General features: G+C 31.5%; 2 protein-coding genes across 6 annotated transcripts in view; one reads left to right on the top strand and one right to left on the bottom strand.

The window, feature by feature from the left end:
- Nucleotides 1-26929, bottom strand: part of LOC107450476 (cytochrome b5) — a 66260-nt gene that overhangs the window by 29617 nt on the left and 9714 nt on the right. The window contains exon 1 of one of the 5 annotated variants that reach the window (XM_043044447.2): nucleotides 4465-4598. The exons of 2 other annotated variants lie outside the window; for them this stretch is intronic. The gene's annotated coding sequence lies outside the window, so the exon portion shown is untranslated. Of the gene's footprint in view, nucleotides 1-4464; nucleotides 4599-26929 lie in introns of those variants that run through there. 2 more of the 5 variants (XM_071180741.1, XM_071180743.1) reach the window with 2 other exon arrangements.
- Nucleotides 664-25430, top strand: LOC107450477 (uncharacterized). Its single transcript, XM_016066279.4, has 5 exons — nucleotides 664-1742; nucleotides 18021-18216; nucleotides 19184-19312; nucleotides 20591-20638; nucleotides 25264-25430. The coding sequence occupies exons 1-4, from the start codon at nucleotides 1018-1020 to the stop codon at nucleotides 20609-20611; spliced, it is 1071 nt and encodes a 356-aa protein (XP_015921765.1). The 5' UTR covers nucleotides 664-1017; the 3' UTR covers nucleotides 20612-20638; nucleotides 25264-25430.

Genomic DNA, 26929 nt, shown 5'->3' with positions numbered 1-26929 from the left:
AAATATTCACATAAATATTCAAAGGATTTAGACAGTATTTTTATTTCTTCTTCCCTTACATATTAATCTGCGACGTTTGAATATAAATATTCGTATCATTCATGAAAATAAATATTCATATTATTTATAAATATACATATTGATATCATTATTAAATATCAATATTGACATGAATATTTAAAAGATTTAGAAAGCATTTTTATTTTTTCTTTACATAAATGTTAATATTACGACTCTTATTATCTGCACTTTTTGAGTTCATTCTTGGCAAAAAAATTTAAAAATATATATTCAGGTCAGTCATTGCGGAACATCTTGTATTTATGTAAAGAAATATAAATATTTATACATTTAAATATACACAGAAATATTTTTAAAAAAACATAATTATGAATTTAAGTATTTAATTTTTAAAAGGTAAATTTGTGCCAATTTGTGATTTTTTTTAAAATAAGGATACAGATATGATAGGTTTTAAAGTTATTTATTACACTTCCACTTTTTTCCCCTTCAAAATTATTAATAACATGAAAAAAAATAACATCTTCATTAGTAATTTAAATATCCTGTTTTTTCTCCCTGTTTTACATTATCACTCTTGTAGCAACTGGAATGTTCCTTTAAAAGACGTCTAATGCATAGCTTTGCAAAGAGAAGTATTTCTGTTTTGTTCGAAATAGTGAAAGGAGCAGAATTTAGAAGAGAAATCGTGGAAGAAATTCCAATTGAAGCTGCATTTGATGGTAACGAATCCCCGGGGCGCACCACTGTCTGTTTTGAGAAAAAAGAGGGCAATCTTCCAAATTACTTCTTCAAGGTCCCAAAGAAGGGGAGGAAAACTCTCAAAATAAATCGACAACATTCGGTCATGAAAAGAAGAGTGGTTGCTGCGTGGGAAGGGACCGAAATGTGGTTTGCAATCCGGGACTTTTATTTCTTTATCGAAACGAGCGCTGATCGGTAAGGTTGCCACCTTCTTCGTTTAAATTTCGCAGAGATTTCGAATTACGATTTAGTATGGTCTTCCACTACCACAAACCCCTAGCCGGCATGTATCAAGACAATTACAGATACGGTACTTCCCTCTACAGCCCCAGTGTGGGGGACGTGGAGCGAAACTACCGAACCACCCTCTCCAGGACCAACTTAAGGTCGGACAGAGGTGATTTGGGAATGTACACTTTCGCAGGTTCGAACCTTCACGGAGGTACGCCTGGTTACGAGAAGTTATCAACACCCGTATATTCTTCATCTGGCGTCAAATCAGGCGGTGGTGGTGCATACAATCACGATTTGTATGCTCCCATCAACACCAGAGATTACGACAAGAGTTACTACGACCACTTGAGAGCACAATCGCCTGAAAGGAGATCCCGACCACCGAAGCCGGATCCTTACTATGACCTCCCCCTCGATGGATCGTATAAGACCATTCCCACCAAGATCTCGATCTCGGACGATCTCGGACCGAGGAAGGTGACGAAGAAGGTGACAACCACCGAGCAATGGGTGCCCCTCACGACCCACTTCTACCACACTCCTAACCACAGCTACTACTACTACTCTTCTCCTTACAGTAGTTACACGTACAGAACACTCGACGACCACGATCTGTACAGCTACGACTATGTCAATGATTTCAAGAGGTACGCCACCACTTCCACCAAGACTACCACTAAAAATATCGACTCTCTAGATCTTAGTGTGTCCGATAAGAGTTACGAATTGTATTCTGAAAAATGGTAAGTTATTTTTACTTTTTTTTTATTCGTGGTGTTCTGTAATTTCCGCCCTTCATACTTTTCATATAGGCTTCTCACGCATTTTTTAAACTCGCCCTATTATATATAATATTTATGTGTATTTTTTACAACTACGAGTTTTGTGTTTCCTTCAAAATATGTTTTTTTTTCATGCTTAAAATAGCAGATTTTCATTCCCAAAAGGAGTGTCACTTCCGTTTCTGAATCTGTCAGGATTGTAAAAAATTGATATCATTCTTCACGATACAGAAACATACTAGTATAGCGATTAGGTATGGCCATTTTTCAACAGAAAAAATTCAACGCATTTCTTCGTCTTCCACCCCTTTGCTGTAAGTTTATATGAACGAAGATCTTCGTTTAAGACACCAGGACCGTTAATATATAGTTTTAGAATTCTTGTGAAAGATAAAGTAAAGAAATATACATGCATTGAGGGTTGCAGATTAATATTTTTGGGCGAGGAAAAAGAAACCTTTATTGAAATATGATGAATCACTATTGTGGAACACGGAATTGAAAGATCTCAAGACCTGTTCGATTGCTGGAGGAAATTGAAATGCGAAGATTATTTGGAGAATTATTTGGAGCAAGCAGACAGTTTTAACGTTTTGCCCCACGCCTTTCACAATTTTCGACACATTTCCATAGTATATTTTTCTGCTACTAATAATTTTCTATTTATCCTTACGTGCAAAATTTTTAAATAAGATTTAATACTCTTTGTAAATAAAGTTGGCGTCTCTAGGTTGCGCGATTTCTCCACTGTCTACACTTTCCCTCTCTCTACCATGATTTCAGGCAATTCTTGCTTCATTCCCAAGGCAATATGTCCCAATGAGAAATTGAATATACTGGTGGGAGGCAAAAAGACGCAGTAATGGAGAAGAGAGGCAGTGAGTCAGTGGGGGAAATCGTGTATCCTTGAGACGTCTACTCTATTCACAAAAAGTGTGAAAATAGAATACTTATTACTGAACATCCTGTCTTTCATTTTTAAGATGAGGGGTGTTCCATAAATGAATTCTAGATCTAGTCTAAAAATGTTTATTTTTGATGAACAATCAATCATGCAAAATGTTTAGTGTTTTTAAACATTAAAAAAGTTACTGCTTTTTTTATTATTATTAAAAATATTTTTACGCTTCTAAGTGGGAGTTATTTCCTTTAAAGTTATTCCCTGTAAATCAATTATGCATTTTGATATAAAGAATATCAAGAGAACACTAAAGTTTGTTAAGATAAAAAAAAAAATTTAAAATTTCCACGTTTTTAATAAGTTTTTATGACAGACAGAAACCCATTTTTTTTTTCAATCGAAAATTAGGCAAATTACGTTTATAAGTCTCCGCATATGATTTTTAATGATAGCTGCAGATTAAAAATTTATGATTATGTCTTTATAAATTTCCAATACTTAATGTTTCACTAGATTTTTTTCCCTAAAAAGATTTCAAATTATTCTTTGACTAGTTGAATACGAGGTAAAAACAATATCGTAAATAATCAATGAATCTGTGTTATTGAATTTTACGCAATTATATACAAAACTAAGAGGCTTATATAAACGTATTTAAAAAAATTAAATAATTACAATTCTTTTTTTCTTTTTTTTTGTTGCTATTGTAATTATTTCTTGTCCTTCTTTATATTGCTTTCAATAAATACATTAAGAACCTTGGTGGCTCAGGGGATAGAGCGCTCGCCCATCAATATACCATATTGATAGGCGATATACCAATCCTTGGCGAACAATGAACACGTATTCTTTGGCCAAGTACCAATCAATATATCAAAAATATTAAGAAAATTTTTAATTAGCTGCTGTGAATGTTCTCAACTTTTGAGAATCACTCTATAAGTACAAATGCATAGTTATTAGCTTATACAGCCCTGAACTTAAAAGCATTAATAAGAAAAAAATAAGAGTTCAATCTTTTTTTTCTCGGGCATTAGTACTGGAGAAACTCTTAAATTGCTAAATTTACCCCCAACAGACATGATGAGACTTTATAAGAAACATCGATGATGTTACACAACAAATCTATCGAATTTGGTTTTTAAAGTTTCCTCTGGATTTCTTAAAATTTATTTCTGAAAAACTTTTATTTTTTAGAATTTTATGTCTCAAACAAGCTTTTAAAAAATAACGTCTAAAACGTAGAGCGGAATTAAAATCTTGCGATACATCCTAAGGAAATATCGACATTTCACAATGCATTGTGATCTTGGCATGTTTTAATTAAGTTTCTTATTTTCACATTGCATTTCTTATTTTCTTATTTTTATAAATCCAATATCAGAATGAAATTAATCAACACATCAAATAATATTGTATTCCATTACAATCATTATCAATAGTACTCGCAATATTATAGTATTTCGTACATTTATTGTAAGACATGGTATTCGCGATATATTGTGAAAATAAATTTTATAATATCGTTACGTGATGATAAAAAAATATTGATATTTCCAGATACATCGACCAGCTATAGTGGAAATATATAGTATTTTTAAAAGAAAAACTTCCATGAAATAATTTCGTAAGATTTTCGGAACAATTTCGCGCTTGAAATTAAGAAATTCAATAAAATTCAAAAAAGCCTCTTAAAAAGGTTTAACTTTTATAAAAGCAACCAGTAACTTTAAAATGCTTATAAAATCTTTGAAGATTAGATTTCACTATGAAATAACTTACTATTCATAATCAAAACTTCCGCTCATGGACATCAGACAAGGCCAGAATGATTATTCCTTCTTTTTTTTCTCTCCCTGTTTATCAACAAACCTAATCAGATTTATGAAAAAGCGATCAAGATTAAAGCTATTCAAATCTCTCAGTTTATATACACGGGGAATTTTATATTTATTTATTTTTTTATCTGATGTGAAAGTTTAGAGTTGGAGCTCAGAATGAAGAGCCGTGAATTTATTTCATAATCACAACGTCTAGCGTTCTAATAAGGGTTCATTAAATTCATAGATATGAATGAAAGGTGCTATAAATTGTATCAGGAATTGTAAATTGCTTAATGCATTGTCTCTGATGAGTCTAGATAGATTGGTGGGGGCATATAATTTCTAATTTTTATGAGGAAACGCTTTGTCGTTTCAGCAAACATTAATAAAATAGAAATTCGCAAGCTGTTCTAGTATGCAAGTTCAACATTAAACTCATCCTTAACTGAGAAGGGAAAAAAAAAACTAAAATTTGTGAAATGAAAAAAGAAATCCAATAATAAATTGTAGCTAGTTTTTGTGGAACAGGCAGATGTAAGACAAAAGTGCACGTCAATTTAATTTGGCTGTGAAAAACGGCATAATCATTTACTGGTATCTCGTTTTGTAATCATGGAAAAACTTATAAAACTTTCAAATCAATGGAAGTAAACATTTTTTGAACAAATTTCAGCAAATAGTTAAAATCAGATCAAAATTTATTAAGGTGTTCTCTTATTTTTGCACACTCCCTTTGATGGCTCTGCTGTATTTCTTTCTAATTCTTATTTTAACTCAGCATCGAAGATAAATTTTGAATCAGGTGAAAGGAAGTTTCGACTTTCTAAAGGACCGTTGTGTTACAAGGAGGGGAAAGCCATGAAACTTTCAACAGTTAGGCCGGAGGCTATAACACTCTAATTTATTATCTATCTAACAGATAGGAATATTTTGTGTCTCAACACTGCATTCGGTGTTGACCGGTATACGAAACTGAGTATCAACTGATTATCCTCTACGTGGAAACTGACTATCACAACTCTTTAACAATATCCTAGCAAACAAATTTTTTGCAGTAATTTTCTACAAAACAGCTTTAGCCACTAAGAGACAACCAAGCCAGTACTAATGGCGGCAACTTATATTAAATTGAAATTAACACTTTCGAACGTAAGTATAAGCGATACATAGACAGAAAATTTATACTTCAAGTTCGAAATTTAATGCACAGATTGTTACATGCAAATCGAGAAAAAAATTAAAATTCTGAAGTGCTATGAAGTGTAAAATTCTAAAGTGATCTTAAACAGAAAACAACATTTAACAGCTTTAAACAGCGTGCTTGTAGCTCTGTCTTTGTAGCAACATAACAAAAAGATACATAGCATCTGAAATTAACACAAGCATGCGCAGTTGCTTCAAATCTTGCGTACGGGAATGTATGGAAGCTAATGTATAAGTGCGAAATCTTCCTATTGTCGGCAATTCTACAATTACAATTTATTGTATAGTTTCGGCTAAGAGAAGAAAATGTTTTCGATAAATTTGTTTGCATGTAGTTGGAAAGTTTGTGAATAGTTCGCGTGTAGTCCATATTTTTATTAAAAAAATAGATTTAACAATTTTACGTTAGATCCCGTAGTACGTTCAGCGTAAATCTGTAGAGAAAAGAGATTGTTTTGTATAAACCGTGCTAAGCAGAACATGGCCGTGCGGAATGCTACGGTGTCTTTTTCATGACCGCATATAATAATATTTTTTTGAAAGAAAATACTGCCTGAAATCAGATGAAATATTTTTGTAACCATTGTTGAACAGATGACCCAATTTTGGGTTTACGGTTACTAATGTTCAACTCGGTAGCTTTGTAATTTTGAACTTGATCCAGAAGACAAAGGAGCTCCCATGGATCAAGTATTGAGCTAAATTTGCCTTCGTGGAGGACTCTTAGGTGGTTGTATCATGCATGATGATTGTCCCTATCTCATATCGATATCATCTTTAACGATAATGCTCACGATAGTATCATATTGGATATTTGACATTGTGGATTATGATCATCAAGCATTTGATATTTATCCCAGGACGTTGTAATCGCGATATATCATGTGAATAAATATTAGACTATCGCCGACTTCAAAAATGCATGTCATAGCCTATTTTTCACTTATTTTCTTAAAAAGATACCAATTTTTTTCATATATTATTTAACCTTCTAGAGCTTAATCTTGATACTTTTTTTCTCACTTTACTTTAAACAACATTTGTATTCATAATTTTGTAAAGAACAGAAAATTAAATGATATCGAGATTTTCATTTAGCACCAATATTTTTTTAAACGCATCTCCGGTAAATAAGGAGAAGCTACCGTGGAGGGTAAGGAGTTCAACCTCTCAATGATAATGACATTAAGAAATAGGAAAATAAAAATAAATTGCAAGAAAAACAGGAACTAACTACAAAAACGGGTTCTAATGCTATTTTTCGAAGGCTCTGTGGTCGTATGAAATGAGGCTTTTTGCAAATAATATGCTATTTTCATAACTGATGTGAGTTTGCAACTGATACTCATGACTTTTAAGTCAACTTTAGCCTATCTTTAGCCAGGGACCCTCTATATTTATTCTGAAAATGGCGCAGAACAATAATATGAAAAAAGCCACTGTTTTAAGAAAATGAAAAGCGTTTGTGGTCTAAGTTTTTAATATTTAGAACCTTTCTTTCTCCAGTGCTGCATTACCTAGGCTCATAAAAAATTTTCAAATTTTTTTAAAATTAAATTTATAAATTATTATGAATCGTGTTTTTTAAATAAACTGTTTAATATTAGCTAGAAACTGATTTGTGATAATTAAACATTTTTAGCAAACATTCTTTTCTTTCTTTCTAGATGTCTCGGTGAATTTCTTCTAGCCCATTCACGAGATCAATAAAGACATATTTTTATTTTAATAACCTTTTCTGCTGGCAAGTTAATAATAGATCATTAATGTTCTAGGGAACAAACACGTTTCGGAACGGGTAACAAACACCTTTCATGGTGACGTTTCAGACGGAGCAATTTTTTTTTTAACCACAGTTAATGTAGCAAACGATTCCATACTAGAAGAAAGTTAATGTGGAATATTACTTTTTCCTCATACTACGTACTCGAACTGTCAATAATTCTGATCCTTCAATAGAAAATAAAAAACAGATTAGTATTTCGAAGTGTATTTTTGTGCTTGAGGATTTAAAATATCATCATTACCTAACGAAAGGAACCATTTTTTTTTACCATTGCAAGATAATTATTTTCAAAATCAGCGGTTGCTACAGCGGTTAAAGTATACTTCGATGGGCCCCTTGGATTATCGCCAAGTTGGTCACCAGGAAGAGCGATGTTGTTTCATTTATGGCAGCCTGGGTAATTTATCTCACATCTCATCATGTTTTGGAAACTTAATTATGATCATCTTTTTACTATCAACGCTAACAAAATAATAAATCGTTTGAGTGTTTTAGAACACTGCCATGATTTTATCGCTAATGATTTCAGATGCTCAATAACAGTACTTCTCTCTTCCGCCAACAACTTCAATACGATTACATTCATAAAAATAAGATAAAGAATAGACATTTCATCATCCCGACACAATAATTATTTCATTCGTTCGTAAACTGTCATATGAATTGATATCTATGAATAGTTGTGAAACGGCAGACACTTTCCCTGTCTAATTTAATACCTCAAAGTGAATAATATCTGAAAAATGAATTGAATTTCCGATGCGATTCTTTCAACTTAAATCAGGATCTATTCTTAACTTGCAGCAGTGTAGAAATAGTTAGAAAAAACATTTAGATTGTTTAGAAAACCTTAACAAGAAAGTGTAACCTATTTTTTTTCATTCCTGACTAATAAAAATGTTATAAATACTTCTTGAACTTGATTTTTAAATAAGTCTTTCTCTATTTAATTCCTGAAAAAAAAAATGAAATAGGAAAAGCAGCAAGCCACTTAAGCAATATGATCTGAAGACATGTTTTTCTATTTTTATGTCCTTTTAATGTTACAATGCACAAGTGGAACTTTTTTGAGTTGCATTTTTTATATGAAGATAAAACAATTAGTTTAGCAACTCCATGCTGTAGGGAAATGGGAGCCAATCCTGATATTATTGTCGTTGTTATCGAAATAAAATACAGGATTGGAGAGTAAATAATTATTTAATGGATATTATAAAATAAAAAAATTTAAGAAGTATACTTTAATCCGGGCATAATTACGCTGTTAAAACTATGTCTAGAAACCATCTAACAACAATTGAAATGCAATGTTTTAATTATGCAATTTTTTTTTAATTTTTCCCAATGCCAAAATAAATAAGGTTGCTACATAAATATGGACCATAATTAAACAAATTCACTACTTCAAGAGAAAAGAAATGCTTTATAATATTTAATTTTTTTTATAAGAACTAATATTTATATAATTGATAAAATTCATACCCTATTTAACTCTTTTATAAGATCTCTTATATTCTCACTTAGAAACATTGAGTAAAATAATAAACAATATACAATGCGCAAAAAAAAATGGACCATCCAAAATTTAAATAATTCGAATTTTAAATATCTGACTCATTTGAAATTCAATTTCTCTGGACCTATTCGACCGTATTTGCATAAATTTTGTATTTTGCCATGTAAAATTATATTCTTCAAAATGATGCAAAAAATTGTATACCATACTATTCAAAATTTTTTCGACCATTATTAAATAAAATAATAAAAAATTATGAAAAATAATAAATGTTTAATAAAGGTTATTTCTTGCAAGGTATCTTTGGACAAACGAATTTTAGAATTACGATCAAAAATTTTTCAATTCTTTTAAATAATTTTCGACATATAGTGAAGTACACAAAAAGTAAAATTAACATTAAGGGGTTGAAACTTTGAACCGCACCCCTGCCCAAACTATTGGGACCATATTTTCCAGGTTGCGGCTACCCCCTATATTTTGATGGTCAAAAATCCGAATCCGTCAAAATAAAAAAAATGTTTTTTCATACGTTTTTGTGTCTGATTTTCTTACTTAAAATATCGTCTGCTCTTATTAATTAGCATATTTGAAGTTACCCCCTCGAGCCATTAAGATTGAGTCCTAGAACGTGAAGATCAGATCATTAGATCTTCAGTTATTCAGGGTGGTTCTTTTTTTCGAGCACTATACATCACAGACATATTTTATTTTATTTCAACGTTGGTAATAATTAATAAAATCACGCCTTTTTTCAATTTTTTATATGTTGGCTAAGACGTTTGAAAAAAAACATGCTTTAGGTTTTAAGATTTTTTGATGGTTTGAATGACCTAAATAAATTAAATTCTTTTAAATAATTTAACACTTAAAGTTCGCGCAACATTTTAGAACGTGAAGTTTTCAAATTTGCGCGGAGCCGTGATGGTTCAGGGAATAGAGCGCTCACCTTCAAATGAGGTGAACCGGGTTCGAATCCCAGCAATGACTTGTCGATACAAATTCAGCGTACGGCTTATATCGACCACAGTGCTGACGTAAAATAGTCACAGTGGTAGACGGATCATGGATTAGAATCCCCTTGCCGTCGGACTAACCGTGGGAGATTTTCATGGTTTTCCTCTCCGTGAAATGCAAATGCGGGTTAGTTCCACCAAAAAGTCTTCCACGCAGGCAAATTTCTCCCAGTACTTGATCCAGGAGTTTCCTTGCCTTCTGGATTGGGTTAAAATTTAAAAGTCCACGGAGTTGAACATTAGTAGTCGTAAACCCAAATAAAATGGGTTGGCTGTTCAACGACGGTTATAAAATATAAAATTAAAAAATCCCCGACTCCTCCTTAATTTGTACGTCTTTTTTTCCCCTTGCTTTTAAGATTCTTCATAAAAGAGCCTAACGACTCTAAAGTTGACAACAGTGAACCATCTACAACGAGACAAAGGAACCGGATTGAGATTTGCCAAGTCTTTTGGACGATGGCAGAGGCTTCGAATAAATTAGAATATGAAGCTAAAGATGTATATATCCGAGCGACACTAAGATCTAGATTTGTAAAACCTCATTTCTCTAGCAAAAAAAATAAAACTTTAAATATGCTGTAGGTATAAATAAAAACTTTTATCAATTAAGTAAGCTAGAGAACCCTACTTAATTAAAAATCGTTGTAACTAATTTTAAATATGTTAAGACTACACAAAAAAAATTTGGATGGATGGATGGGTGGAAGAAAATTAACGAGCAACCATCTTCATGTATTGAATTCCAGGGTTGTTCTGGTGTTATAAGTGAAGTGAAAATTATGAAAAATTGGCAAGTTTATGTTTTGATGCAAAACAGGGCTGGAATGTAAAAAATTAAATTATTGATCAGAATTTAATTTATTTAGAATATTCAAATTACTGAACAAGCATAAAAACTAAAGCGTGTTTATTTCAAAAAATTTAGTTAACTTAAAAAGGGCATGATTTTTCAAGTTTTATTAATTTTATGTGTGATGCGCAAACAAAGATATTAACCGATTTTTAAAAAAAAATTTATGCTGCTTTTAGTCTTGTTACGATGGACATGTTTTACGCACTATAGCATTCTGAAATTCAAAAATTTATTTTTTTCGACCTACACTAATTTTAAAGTGCGCAAAATGAAAAATACAAAAATGAGCACCCTGAATAACTTTTGACCTAAAGATCAGTCTTATGATCTAATGATGACTAACACTCGGTTTTACGATTTGAGGGCCTATTCTTAAATATGCTAATAAATTAAATCAGATGCAAAAAAGTACTTTCTCTGGATATACGTACTTTTCTGAATACCCTTGATTCGACAGATTTATATTCTAGACTCTCAAGTTATGGAGGGTAACCACAATCAGCAAAATAGTGTCCCCATAGTAAGGTCAAAAGAGTGTCCGAAAGCTTAAACACCTTTATTGTTAATTTTACTTTGGACTTATTTCGCCATAGCTCGAGAAATTTTTAAGCAAATCGGAAAGTTTTTGCACACAATAGTAAATTAATTCTACGCAAAAAAATATATTATAATATTTATTATTTATAATATTTCATTATTCTTTATTTTTTATTATTTTAATTTATCGAATAAATTAATTTTAAAGTGTAAGATAAAAAAAAATTGTTGCGCAAATCAGCCGGTTAGTTTGTGTGTTATCAAATTTTAAACCAGTCGCATATTTAAAATTTGATTCCTCAAGATCTGTGTACTACAACTAGTCATTACATCTAATGTTTTTCCCATGAACAACACACACGAGTAGAAGTTTTTGCTAAATTTCCACCAAGTAAAAGCTTCAACGGTAATCAACGTCAGATTCAAATATATCAAAATGAAAGAGGGAACACTTCAAATCATTTTAATTTTGAACGTTATAGGAATAAATGAAGAAAATCTGAAAAGCCAAAATGAAACTCATAGCAAACAACAAAAGTTCCGGATAAAAATAGAACGAAACACATTTTAAGGAGACCAGTTAGCTGAGCTTGTTCTCGAATGTTTATAAGCAGAGAATCCAAAAATATCTTCCAACTGAACAGTACGATAAAAGGATCCAAATAAATTCTCGGGGTGGCATTCTGAGCAATAATGTTGCCTTAGTATTGCTTCCTTGAGACGAGCACCCTTGGCCCAGGGTGCCACTTCTTCTTCAAGATGATGATCATCATGAGAAATTTCCCAGGAATCAACACGTGTGTTGCGTCTGTTCCCTTCCCTTCTAACGCTATTTTTTCCTTCATCAAAACCAATTTTACGATAACACTCGATAGTGCTGCAGCATTGACATGCCAAGTTATCTCTTAATTCTGCGCCATTTTGTTTCGCTGGGATTATACCTAAATTCGAATTCTTTCTTATATCCATTTTGTTTAGTTTATTTGTTTGTTCCCTTGGACAGCAAATGAATTTCTTATTTGATTGACTTTTAAGTTCTGCTAAAGCTTTGTTTTTGTGATTAATTAAATCCACATTGCATTTTCTTCGTGTAACGACAGGTTTGATAGCCTGTGAGCATTCTAGGGCACGTTTGACAGCTATTTGACTTTCTTTTACCTTTGTTCCTGCATCGAATTTAATTTTTGGAATTTTTTTCCACATTTTACTTTTGACATCGTTTTTCTTATCTTTACACAGTTTGAGCTCCAACTTTTCCGTTCCTTGTTTACAATGTCTTTCCCCCCGATTTACTTTTCTCAATGGATCTAGTTCTGGTATGAAACTACAGATGGGCGAAAGCTGTTTACTTATTTTTCTTGTCGCATCAGTTTTAAAATGGAAACGTCTTGTCCCTTGCTGCTGCCTGATAAAAGTTTTACTGTTTCGATCCATCTGCTTCTTTCTTTCGAAGGATTGAAGATTTTTCTTCCCTTGCTGCGGCTTCAGGAAAGTTATACTGTTTTGATCCATCTGTTTCTTTCTTTCGATGGACAGGAAATTTTGCTTCCCTTGCTGCTGCTTGATGAAAGTTTTACTGTTTCGCTTCATCTGCTTCTTCCTTTCAATGGATTGGAGGTATGAAAACTTGTATTTTAAATGCTTTGATTCAATGAGCCTGATGTCCAACGTCTCTTTTGGTGTACACAGTGGACTTGATAAAACGCGTTCATCAATTACGTAAGTGGAGTTCAAAGCTGCTTTAGTTTTATTATTTGTGCCATCTTTCTCTAAAATTGAAGAGTCGTTTCCTGTAAAAGACTCCATGGAGTCAGTCTCTGTTGTTGCCTTATTCTTCATTAACTTACATTCCGTGAATCCATCTTCGTTTCTGTCTTTTTTCCCGAAGGACTTCTCTAGTGTTAAGGGATTGAGGTTCGTCTCTGCAGCTGCTTTATTTCGCGACAACTTATTATCAGTATAAACACTGTTTACCTTACTTGATGAGGGCATTCCAATATCTTTCTTCTCACTTCTGGTACATAACATGCTTACATCCGACCGATTTTCATCACTTAATAAAGATCGTCTTCGGTTCCGATAGCGCGAATTCTTGCAGAAGGTGGTAACCTTTTCATCGGAGGACGAAGAGCCCGATGCTTCGAAGAAACCAGATTCAGTAATTTTAAATTCTCTCCCATGGAATGAATCCGATTTGCATTCCACGCTCATTTCCTCAATAATACTTTTTGAACATGCTACGTCTTCATGACCACATTTTATTCTTTTATTGAGTGGTTCCCCGAAATCCCTTAAAAGAGAAAGCTTCTTAAAACCAACATCTTCTGAGAAGACCTCCGAAAGCATGGCTGCCACTTTAATCTTGAATGCTTTGAGAACCTTCCCTTCAAAATGGCAAAGATTCTCTATTATAGCGTCACTATGGTGGGCCAAACTCTCTAACTCTTGTTGCAAATTAAAATTCATCACTGATGTTTACCAAACAAACAGAACTCTTTGTTCGCCTATCTAAACTAAATGTTACGTAGAAACAAAACATTTTTTTTTAAAAAGAAGTATCAAGCATTATTTATTGATGCGGAAATATGAGATACAATTATTATAAAAATGAAAGTCTTGCTTGCAACTCGAAGTGGACTAAAGTAAATTGGCGAAGTCATGTGACTTCTGTCATTGAACGGTAAATGTTTGTTCATTTCAATCTTTGACCACTCTAAACAACGACGCCATTTTAAAAAGAGTACAATCCATGAATAATCATATTGAGGATAAATTTAGGTAATGATCCGTCTCGAGGGGCTGTTGTATAACCTATCATTGACTCAAGTGATGTTTAATTAACTTTGATAATATAGATGCTGATTTAGTGTTAGGTTTTTCATGCAACCCCAAAACGGTATAGTATCAAGATTTACAATGGAATTTTTCTGAAAATTCTTCAAATACAGGTAAAGACTAGGAGAAAGACATTTCAGGTACTCACGGTATGTAACCTCCAACATTTGAGGTTTAAACGAAATATTTTTCCTATGATAGGGAATAGAGGCAGAAGTTACTGAATTTTTATAAAACTTTTATCAGAAAAAAGATGATGGCCATTTGTCTATCTGACACTTCATATATGGGTTTAAATTATTTATACGTTGTGGTGGATAAAATTCTTTTAATTCTAATTCATTAAAACATTAATACATTAACTTTGTTACCACTAGGAAAAATATTTTTTGAAACTACGGAAATTCCGTAGTAGTTATCACGATAAAACTATAAAACTATCACTTATTAACGGCAAACTTATATTTATATTTTTAAGCTTAATTTAGAGACTGTTCGTTAAACTATTGGTAGGGACAGGAAATTATGAGTTTTTTTTAATTCTTATGGATTTGACAACAGCAATGGGATACCTGCTAGTGATGTAATGTAGGTATAACGATCTTGATTGGTTCTTGAGACGTGGCATTTGGTTACGTTTGCAATTGTTCTTTCCATTCTATTTCGAGTAAGCCAAACCCGTCAAGTATCAATTCTCTTTGACACATTCTATATTCTTACACAGAGATTCTTTCACAAAGATTTCAATTCTTTCATTATATATTTCTTACTGAACACAATGACAGGCATGAAGCCATGTGGAATATTAACAAATAAATTATGCATCGAAGTTGCCAGGTACACAAAGCAAAAATATATCACTGTTACAATTAAATACATAAACATAAATCTAAGTGAAGTAAAGTGCATAGACGAGGAAGAATTATATTTCAACAAATTCGTTTTATGATACACGCGGTATTTAATTAACTTCACGTTAATTAACATTCTAACCTATGTGGAGAAACTTAGCTCAATTCTACCACACCATATTATTATAAACGATCAGCTGGAGCTGACATCATACGTCACATGCGTGGGTATCATTATATTCTTCTTCTTGAAGTGCAAGTACCCAATTATGAATCAATGGTAACAAATGTTTGAGTGCTCTAAAAAGCTCAGTTCTCCATACCATGCAGTACAGTTCTCTGTATATTACTGAATCGGTGATTCCGAACAACCTGAACGGTAGAAGTGAAGCCCGCCGAATTGACTAACTCACCCCGAAGTTAGACTTAGTTTTTACATTAACATTTACTTTAGAAGGCGAGATTACACTCTTAAAAAATTATTTTAAAGTTACAGTATCGTTCAATTAAAAAAAAAGCTTTCAGTTAATTCCTCTTATTAAGTTTCAAAGTGTTTACACTGTTAAAATGAATAGTAGATTATTTATTATAAAAAATACATTTTGGCTACTTTTTTTACTGTTATCGCCAAAAATGTTTCAAGTTCGCCAAAACTGTTTCAAGTACGCCAAAAATGTCTGCTCGCCAAAAATGTTCGCCAAAAACTTCCAAAGGAGTGATTGGATGAGTGATAGCGGTTGAATTTTGGGTACCCTGTGCTTTCTAATCGGCAATCCTGATATTTGGTAGAAGGGAAGTGGTACTATACTTCGTTACAAGTTAAGAAAAGACCATTGCGGTATAGGATTTAAGTGATTATCCACGACGGCATATAGTTCCGTTTAATTTCGTCATCAAATTACACAAATATGCCTTCAAAACAATATAAAAACTTTTAAAAATTAAGCACGTCAGACAGAAATTTAATCCGAGCTATTTTTAACGGTATACAATATAAAATTATTTAAAAAAGGGTTATAGTTTCGTAGTCATACTGGAATCCTAGACGTGGAGACATATCTCGATTAATAAGAACTTTTGTTCTTGAAAAAGAAACAACTATATGACGTTGCTTGAGCACTGGATTTGATTGGACCACTAAAAATGGAGCGTCCTATACTGACATGGCCTTAACAAATCAAATGCGAGATATGGAATTTTGACTTCGTACTTACTCCTTACTTCCCTGTAGAACAGTGTTTCCCAAAGTGTGGTACGCGTACCCCCAGGGGTACAGGAACAGTTTGGAGGGGGTACATGTTCCTATGCGCAATATCTTGCAACAAACGAAAATTTCAAAAAATTTTATTTAAAAAACAAAGCTAGCCATGAAAATTTACAATTACGTACTTCTATTGGCTATTTTTTGCAGAGTTAACAGTTATTATTAGTGATGTCAACAGCCAGTTGTAATTTTTGACCTTTGTGCAATTTTTTTATAGTAAAAAATACATTCAATTTTTTATTAGTGGTACACCACGTTGCGAAAAGAAAGGGTACGCAAAAGTCATAAGTTTGGGAATAACCGCTGTAGAAGAAAATAGTCTGCAAAACACAATATTTATTATTCTTTCATAAATTTCTTTAAATGTGATTAGAAAAAGTATATTTGTTGCGATTTTTTGATATCTTTATTATTAGTTCTTATTACTTGTTAATTGATTATTCCATAAGTTTTTGTTTTCTTCATTTCACACGATTTAAGAAAGCAAAAAGAAAGCTGTGCATAGGTGCAAGGTTGTTTCAAGAAATGGCGATGTTGACATACGTTCGCGCTGAGAGCTTGGCATCCATTTGGCGTGCGCTTAGATGCAAACAGGCTCTCTCTTTAGGAATACTAGTTTTTACTTAACCAGCAACAAAGTAGTTTTTTACGGAGTGTCACTGGAAATGTGCCACGAAGAAATTATAAAAAGTGTTATTTTTAAAATTCTCAAATGATTTTGTTTGAAAAAAATTTACACTATTAAACACGAATTTATAAATCTTATAAATTTATAAACCTTATAAATTTATAAACCTTATAAATTTATAAACCTTATAAATTCGTGTTTATATTATTCTTAAGATTGAATTTGGTAGAACCATTGCATCAAAATGTTATGAAATTTAATACGATTTTCTTTTCTTCTTTTCCTTAGCTCAAGACTAAGTGTATAATAGCAAAATAAAATAAAAATTTAATAACTTCCAATTCCTTCGAAAGACGTGGTTGGAAATTTTCAGTGACGATAGAAGCTTATTGCATTTTTCTATTTGACAAAATACTTACAAGCTCTTTAATGAACTTAAAAACGTTGTTTTTAAAATTTTCATTTCACTTTATTCTTTCCGTTTTAATTTATTTTGGAATGTAGTAAAATTTTTCAAATGGCAAAAGCGTCATCCAGGAAGCAAAAATTAGAACTTTTGATGCTCTAGTGGAAATTTGAATGCAATTGATAACCAGAAAAGTCCAAATTTTATTGCTTTGGTTTAATCTGCCTTGCTGATGAATTGCGTTATAAATTCTGCTTGTAGTTTTCGGGTATTACCCCTCTCCCCCAGCAATGATCTCCAGTTAAAATATAAGCACTCTAGCTATTGGAACAATAGTTGAAATCTTGATTGACGAAAAATTACATTTGTTGTTAATGTGTCAATAAATTCTGCTTAAGTCTCTCAGGGTAAGAAGTCGTTAATCCAATAGTCAAAATAAAAATAAATCCAATAAAAATAAGTCGTAAATTCAGTGGTCGTAAATCCAAAAATTGGGTCTGCTGTTCAACGACAGTTATAAAATAAAATAAAATTTCTTGAATGTGCCTATGAAATATTAAAATGGATTCTTTTCGATTTATGGTTGAGAACCAACTCATAGAAACGTTCCATTCTAGCCACAGTATCAAGAGTCAGTTGGATGAAGTAAACAAGTGGATATCTGAAGCCGAGTCTAAACTGAAGAGCGAAGTGGTCAGTTCGAGAAGCAGAATGCAGTCTGAACTGGCCGAAGTGGCCCTCATAGTGGAAGACACAGCCAAGTACAACGACGACCTCCACAGAGTGATCAAGAAGCAGGCCAAACAAATTTCGGTAAAATTCCTCTTTGGCATCCAATATTTCCTTTTTAAAAATAATACATTAAGATAAAATTAACGTAGTAAACGTATATGTGGCTTAAATTTTTCAGCGTCGGAAATGTTACTCCATTTTCTTTGAACTGAAAAAAAAGAAAAAGAAAAAAACAGAATTTGTGAATTATTTATCATTTTTTCTATCGTCAAATGAAATACCGTTTTTTTTTTTCGAATAATTTTCATACCCTTATGACTTTTAGTTCAAGTCCAGCCTTTCTTTAGCCAACGTTAATTCAGAAAGTGACAACGTGAAGAAAACCTCTGTTATGTTCGTGATCTAATTTATTTTTTGACATTTAAAAAATTACTGATACGTTCCGTAATCAGGGCTCATAAGAACGTGAAAAGAGATTGAGAATTATTCATTTATTGTAATAGTTTTTATCCCGAAGACTCGCCAAATTAACGGTTTTAAAAAGAGTTGAATAACTTTTAAAATATTTAAGTTATTTGTCTGATCAAAATCTCTTGATCATTTATTACGGCTAAATGGTATATATAGTTTTAAAATAAAATATAGCTCCGCTTCAAGTTTAAGGTGATTAAACTGTAGAATTTTTATTTTTGTCTGCACAATTGCTTTGAAAATCACTGTTCAATGATTTAATATTAACGGATAACATCTTGCAAAGATTTACGTCGTAAAAAGTAATAATATTGATATTAATTTTTTAAATTGTTAAAATATTTGCTTTCTATACATTTTAGTGAAATAGTATAAAATAAAGATATTAATCCAGATTAAGGTACTCAAATAGTGGTTTTTTTTCTCTGGTTGAAAGAGCTCTAAAAGATAACCATCGGTTAAAGAAATAAATATGGCTCGTAATAGTCGCCAAAACAAAAAAAATATTTACGTTGAATGAAATGATGTTCCCCAAGCACTTCAAGAATCAATAGTGGAATTATTTTTATATTTGCAGCAATTGGGTACTCAGCAAGAAGATATTAACCGCCACCTGGTGGACATTATGGACTCCATCGAGAAGTCGAGAACCCGTTGCCAATCTCTGCAATCAGATCTCAGCTCTGTAGAGACGGCACTCCAAATGGTATATTAAACTCCTCTCCTTTCTCATTCTGTATTATTACTTATCCTGTATATATATATATATTCCCGATTGATTCGTTAAGTCGTGTTATTCGATTCAGAGATCCGAACTACTAGATCCGAATTTGGATCTGAACAAGTTGATTCAACCATGTGATCCGAGTCACTTGATCCGAATCATTGATCAGAATCACTTGATTCAAATCACTTGATTCTAATAACTGATCCGAATCACTTGACTCGAATCACTGATCCGAATCACTTGACTCGAATCACTGATCTGATTCGCTTGATTCGACTGAATGATTTGAATCATTCGATTCAAAGCAGTGATCCAAATCACTTGAATCGAATAGTGATTTGAATAACTGGATACCGATCATTAATCTACATCACTTGATTCAAATCAGTGATTGGAACCTACGTGATTCAAATAGTGATTTGAATCATTTTTTTGAATCACTGATATTGATTTGAATAAGTAGTCTGAATTTCTTAATTTGAATTAGTGATCCGAAGCACTAGATTCGAATCGCTAATCATAATCACCTGATTTGAATCAAGGGATTCAGACGAGAAATTCGAGTCCAAGTGATTTAGATCATTAATTCGAATCAAGCGATTCGGATCACTGATTTGAATGAAGTAGTTTAAATCACAATTATGATCACAATACAGATCAAGCAATTCGAATCAAGTAATTCGGTTCAATGATTCGATTCATGTGATTCAAATCAGATGTATCAGACCATTCATTCAAGTCAAGAGATCAATAATTCGAATCATGTGATTCGAATCAAGTGATTCAGATCTCAAATAGAATCGAGTCAAAGGGATAACTTATTCAAATAACATTACTTAAATCACGAACCGCGTGATTCAAATCAAATGATTCATATCCCTATTCAGGGAAATACTATAAATACTTTTAATGGTGATCCTTTTGAAGAAACTACAAAGGAAATGCATTACTATTTTTGTTATTCATTTTTCATGTTTTAATTTATCGAATTCTTTAAATCAAAATCTTAATTCCTTAATAATAAATGCTTAAAAATCTGTAGGATTTCACAAGAATTTTTTAACTATATATAACACTCCATCACTGCGAACTTAAGAATGGCTTTCGCTAATGTATCAAAACTTTATTAACTCATATCGCCAGTTTTTAATTTTATTATATTATTATTAACTTTTAGACAAACGTATGAATGATGTGTGCATAAAGTCGTTAATAACAATAATATGAAATTATTTAATTTTCTTTTTTCTCTTCCAGACAATGAAGAGGAGAATATAAAAGTCGCATGTGATGATATAAAAAAGAGTAAGAAATTTTTAGTGTTCAGATTGTTTTCGTAAAATTTATTTGATATACAAAGTAATTTTGTTTACTTAATATCCTGCATTCCATTTATTAAGTATTTTTAATAATAATCACAAAATTTAATATTCCTCCAGTAATAGCGTTTTCATTCCCTGCTTTTTAAAAAGAAAAATTTCATACGATGTTAAGATTATTTGAAAGACTATTGAATATCATTGAAATATTCTTTTTCTTGAGGTGTCTCCAAAAATGATTCACCCCAGATTTTCATCTCAGATGTTCCGTAAGCACCTACAGTAAAAAACACTCGTGATTCACTTATTTTGTAGACAAGGGGAAGGATTAGTATGAGCAATGATTACATAAGACACGAAAATCCCATTATTTACCAAAAATTTTTTATACAAAATAAGTGTATCAAAAAAAATTGACTAATAAAATGCATTCGAAATGATTTAAAATTTGGATAAGAAGTAACATGTGGGGGGAAATAAAAAGGTTGAATAAAATTAGTCCAATCTTTCAACCACTATCCTGACTAAATTATTCTGACGATATTTCCCAAGATTGTGGCTACTCCCTATATTTTGGGGATCAGAAATCCGAATTCGACGAAAAAAAAAGTATGTTCATGCGTTTTTGAATCTCATTTCGTAATTTTAAGTATCGTCTGCACTAACTAATTTGCATATTTAAGGTCATCCTCTCAAACCATTAAGATTGAGCCCTAGTACGTAAAAATCCGATAATAAGATCAAAAGTAATTCAGGGTGTTTCATTTATTTTTGCGCTATGTAATAGACACAGATTTTTTCTTTTCCTCCAAAATTTCGTACATTTAATATTTTTATATTTGGAAAATTTCAAAATCGAAAATGTACAGAATTAGTGAAAAATTATTATTATTACTGTCCCCCTATAAAATTTGGCCTTTTAAGATTATTTGTATCAGAGATAATTCTGAAGATATAAGAAAAACTACCCAAAAAAGATTTTTGTTGTTATATAATGACTAGAAATTTGTTGCTTTTGAAAACGGAACTTATCAGTTATAAAGTCAATTTCGCCAACACGTAGGAAAAACATCAGATTCTGTTAAACGCTGGACACCGGTTACCGATAATAATCAAGATGTATCAAATATCACAAAATTGAAAACATTAACGAAAACGGTAAATATTGAATGCCTTGATCATCATTGATTATAAAAATTATCGATTACGATCATATCACGATCATTATCTATAATATAACGTATCAAAAAGACGATAATATCACGATCATAATCATAACGATAATTGAGTACGATATTGTTGAGAATGTTGATAATATTCATTTGATGACGAAAGTACAGACCAACGTAATATATATATATATATATATATATATTAGTTAAATTTCCTAAATATCGCGATATAGCTCTAAAAATCATTATTTTTTACTATATATCACAATATTAAAATTTGTACTTATCGTTTCTAAATGCTCACGTTGGCGACAATTCGGAAAAGCAGTCGCCAACGCATGGTCCCGATAACCAATATATATCTTGAAAACTTTTAAATTTTCAGGACATCCAGGTGAGGTAAATGACGCGATTTTGGAGAGGAAATAACGTGCCTATTATTATCATAAAATTATAAGAATCACAAAATTTTAAGAACCGAAAAATTATAAGAAAATACACTACTGTATTGTTCTTCTTGTGACAGGGTTAAATAAAAAAATTACAACAGATATAAAGAAGGGCTGACGCAACTTTCTGTTGAAGTTGGTGATCTTCTGAGATTGTTAATAGCTGATTTCTTTCATCAGATCTTTTTGATAACTCACATTCGTTGAAGGTAGATTTTAATCTTTTACATCGTCATTCGATCAGTAGTTATGCAACGCCTCTCTTTCCTTCTTTAGTACGTCACACAGAAAGTTTTTTTTTTCTTTCTAGAAACATGTCTACCTTAACACATATTTAACTAGATTACTACTCATGGACTTTTTCTTCTTCGTTCGATATAATGTCTCCTGTTCTTAGGGTACACGACCTCGAGATGTTTTAATGTGTATTATTTCCTTCTCCTATTTTTTTATAGGCATGACATAATTTTTATCAGAACTGTAGAGTTGAGATTGCTGAAATATTTAACTCCAGACATTCGCAAGAACCTGATTTAGACTTCGACTCCATTAAAAATTTTTACCAAATTCTAGGCAAGTAATAATACAGTGAAAGCTCGATGTTATATGATTACGACACATTACGAGAAGTGTGCTATTACGACAAATTTCCATTTCACCGTCAAAATGCCAATACTAAATTAAAGGTACAAAAATTGTGTGTTCATATCGAGTTAAAAATTAGAAACCTTCTGCTAATACGTCAAAAAAAAATTTTAAAAAAATATTTTAAAAAATTTCAAAAATTTTGCATTTTCTTTTTTTAAAGAGAAATGCAATTTACCAGCAATATTATACGAAAAAGGACAAAATGGAAGACATTTTAATTCATTATATATAATATATGTATTCTAATAAAATATTATATTATTAAGTAAATTAATATTATATCATTATAAATATCCTTAATGTAATTGATGATCAATTATATCAAGGATATGATCCATTTAATTATTATTTTATTGAATGAGAGTGATGATCATTATTCATAAACAGTTGTCATTTGCCTGTAACACTAGTTTTTATTGACCTTCAATTTCCCTGTTCTTGTTCTTATTAGGGAACAGAAGAAAACTTATTTGCTTTCAAAACGTTACAAAATTCTAATTATTCAGAAACGTTTTTTTTCTCCCCTTTTTAAACGTATGGCCTACAAAAATGTGGTTAAACAAAACAGTGATAGTGAATTTATTAAAGACTGGTTTTAGCATATTTTGATACTGTAAGGATTTCGTTCTTGCGGATTTGATTTTAAAAATGGACTGATTTTATAATCCAGTCATTTCATTAGTGGCATTTGCTGTATTGTTAAAAGAAGCAATCGTGCCCTACTCACCCGGGCTCCCATTCTGCAATGCAGCCTTGGAATTCCAGAAAAAAAGAAACAAAATTTGGCTTACAGGCGTACGAATTTAAGTTCATAGATGGCACTATAATCGCAATGTGAAAATGGGATACAAATTGTTTTAAAAATAATGTCCAGAGAAATACTTTTCAGATTGGAAAAAAAAAATAACAGTTGTGTTTGATATTTTAAAAGGAAACTATCAATCTTCCGGCTGTCAGGACAACTCGTCCAGTCACCAGATTCAGATCCTGGAGGTTACTATGGTTACGAAGATAAGTGGATCGTGATACTTCAGCGGTTAGAGCATCGGATTTCGGTCCGGAGGGATCAGGATTCGATGCTCGAAGCTGCTAAGACCTATCGATATATGTAAAATCTGTAGAATCGAAAGTCCTGTGGTTCGTCGCTGAGCAGAACCATGGGTTCAGGGATCAGGAGAAAATTTTCTTCCCCTTCAGATATATGCCTCGAATGGGTGATATTACCATGAATTCAGACATTTCTGAGTTAAGTCGCACTTTCACCCTTGCTCTCTTGACAAACGAAAGGCGCTACCTTCTAACTTAATTCTTAAAAGGCCTTTGGCTGGCGAGCTTGGCTTGTCCAAGCGTCACTAAAGACAACAATGAAAATAAGTCATTTCGAATAAGAGTGTGTGGATTAACCGTTTTGCATTGGCTTAGGTTGGGAGAGTCATAACATTTGTTCAATTCTCCATCATTAGAAATGGTTTTATATGCTGGCGTCCGAAGCAACCCTCAAACTATCAACCGAAAAGAGTTCTCATGATGGCTAGTTAGTACTGACACCAAACACCTTTGTTCATGGCTCTTAGCTGCTCCTATAGGTTGGTATCGAGACTGTGTATGGAGAGACCGAGTTTGGTATCATTGAATCTTTGTATTGAAAATCGTCGGTATCACGTCGGTATTTTTAGAATTTTGTTTCCATACGTATTTTTTGAGATATTTAACTGTTTTCATACTTTTTGGACATCCTGACTTGTCTGGTGAAAATAACACTTCTTAATCAACTAAAAAATTCGTTCCGTAACGTTTTGATGTCAACACATTTTGTTATCACATAATCATTTGATGGTGATCACATATTTAAAAAAAAAAAATCATTGAGCTGAAAGCAATTTTGTGCAAAATTTTTTTATCACCTTTTATTCTTGATATCAACCATTTATATAGAAATTTTAATCTTAATTTTAATAAACGAATTTCAAAATCTCTAATAAGGTAAACTTTGATAAAAAAAAAATTATAAAAGATTTCAAACAAAAATTAACATTCAAAATGTTATTTCTCATCTTTAAGAATGAATATATATTTTTTTTCGATAAAAATTAAACTCTATCTTCATAGTAACATTCTAATCCTTTTATTCAACTTTATTTTCATATTAATTAAAAGGACGCAACATTTTTGTACACAAACGCAGGTTTTTAAATTATGCTTTAGAGTTGTACAAAATGCAATTAAGATTAGGTGTAATCGTGGTTACCTATTAGTAGTTTCAGTTTAGTTTATAAGTAAACATCGAGCGACAGCTACATTAACGGAAAGATTAACACATGATATTCTTTTCTTTATTGCAGATCTCTCACTAACTCTGCCTGATGATTGTGTTCGATTGTAAATAAATGTTTACCTCGTATAATTTGTGAAATATTGTTTGTTCGAAAAAGAAATTGCTGCCAAAAAAAGAAGAGCTTTTGTGTTGTTAATAAAGTTGTATTGTGTAAATAAAGAATACTTCCTTTCATTCTGTGCTTATTTGAATGCCTCGACACATAATATCCAGTATAAATTTTAAAAGGCAAAATCAAAAATTTGAACAAAATAGGTCGAATAGTTTCTGAGTTATCAACTTTTAAAAAATTTGGTCATTTAAAATTTAATGCGACCCACTTCTTGCAAATTTTGTGTTTTACCATTTAAAATTATTCTTTAAAATGTCTGAAAAAGATTAAAAAAAATTTTACCTTACAATTCAAAAACTTTTTTCAACTATTATTACATAAAATAATAATAAATAATTATCAAAAATTATTTTTTGCATGGAAATATCATTAGATAGAAGAATTTTATCCTAATGTGAAAAAAAAAATTATTTGTTTAAAACAATTCTCGAGATATGCATAATACGCAAAAAGTCAAATTAAGATCACGAGTTCCAAACTTTATATTTTCCAAACTCCCATATTTTGAGAGCCAAAAATCCTGATTCACCGAAAAAAAGGTATGTTTATTCAGAAAAAGTCATTTTTATCTCTGATTAAACTGATTACTTAAAAGTATCACCTGCACTAATTAATTAACATATTTAAAGCTAAGCCTTCGAAGCATCAAGATTTGAGTCTTAGTGCGTGAAAAACGAACATTGGATCAAAAGTTATTCTAAGATATTCACTTTTTTTATTCTTTTTTTGCATTAAAGCCATTCTGTTAGTTTTCATATCATACAGTTTTTATTTTTTTATTTTACAGAAGTTGAAACGCAAACTGAAGAGAAAAATGAACTTCACTTTTAAGCATAAAATTTCTTTTTCTATACATACTGTTCAAACTTTTGTTTTCATAATGGGAACGAGTCAGTCAGGGGCGTAGGGAAACGCGTTCTCCTGCCCCTGATTAAAGTGCAAATATCATATAAATTACTACTTATGATGATGTTCTCAAATGCGCATATATGAAAACGTTAAAATATTTAAATCGATATTACGTACAACTCAAATATTACATAACCTTTTTTTTTTCTTTCATTTTTAACTTCTCCCTCCTAATAATCAAAATCAAATAAATTATTCCTACCAAGTGTTTATGTGAAATTTAGAATTTTAGCATTAATAATCTAATTTTAATTGTTTTGATTGGATATAGCCTACGAAAAATTCCCATTTCATTTTATTTCTTTGTTTATTTGCATTTCTAAATTATAATTTTTGCAGAACGTTGCTTCTTTACAAGCTAGGTTTTGTTTTATGTTAGTATTTAGTTGCAGTATAAAATAAATGGCAGGTAGACACATAATCTTCTAAGTTAGATTTCTGTTTGTGCTGTTGTTCTGAGGATATTATTGTCTGTTTCTATCTTTTGAAATCGTTTCTATTTGAAAAAGATTTAACAAAAAAATGTTGGCTAACTGGCTTTAAATAACACACGCTTTCCCGTTTTTCCGCAAAATTAAATAGTATTGATTTTTTTTTCAAATTTAATTCTTTTTAATTTATAAGAGAGTTCTTACAATAAAGAGAATTTAAT

The sequence above is a fragment of the Parasteatoda tepidariorum genome, chromosome 5 (genome assembly GCF_043381705.1).
Source record: "Parasteatoda tepidariorum isolate YZ-2023 chromosome 5, CAS_Ptep_4.0, whole genome shotgun sequence".
NCBI lineage: Eukaryota > Metazoa > Arthropoda > Arachnida > Araneae > Theridiidae > Parasteatoda > Parasteatoda tepidariorum.
Note: the sequence above shows the minus strand (reverse complement) of the source record. Positions and strands in the feature narration are given on the sequence as shown.

Coding starts and splice junctions, on each gene's coding strand:
- LOC107450477 (XM_016066279.4), top strand. CDS start 1,018: ATGGTCTTCCACTACCACAAACCCCTAGCCGGCATGTATCAAGACAAT. Junction 18,217..19,183: donor AGCAGGCCAAACAAATTTCG/GTAAAATTCCTC, acceptor TTATATTTGCAG/CAATTGGGTACTCAGCAAGA. Junction 19,313..20,590: donor TAGAGACGGCACTCCAAATG/GTATATTAAACT, acceptor TTTCTCTTCCAG/ACAATGAAGAGGAGAATATA.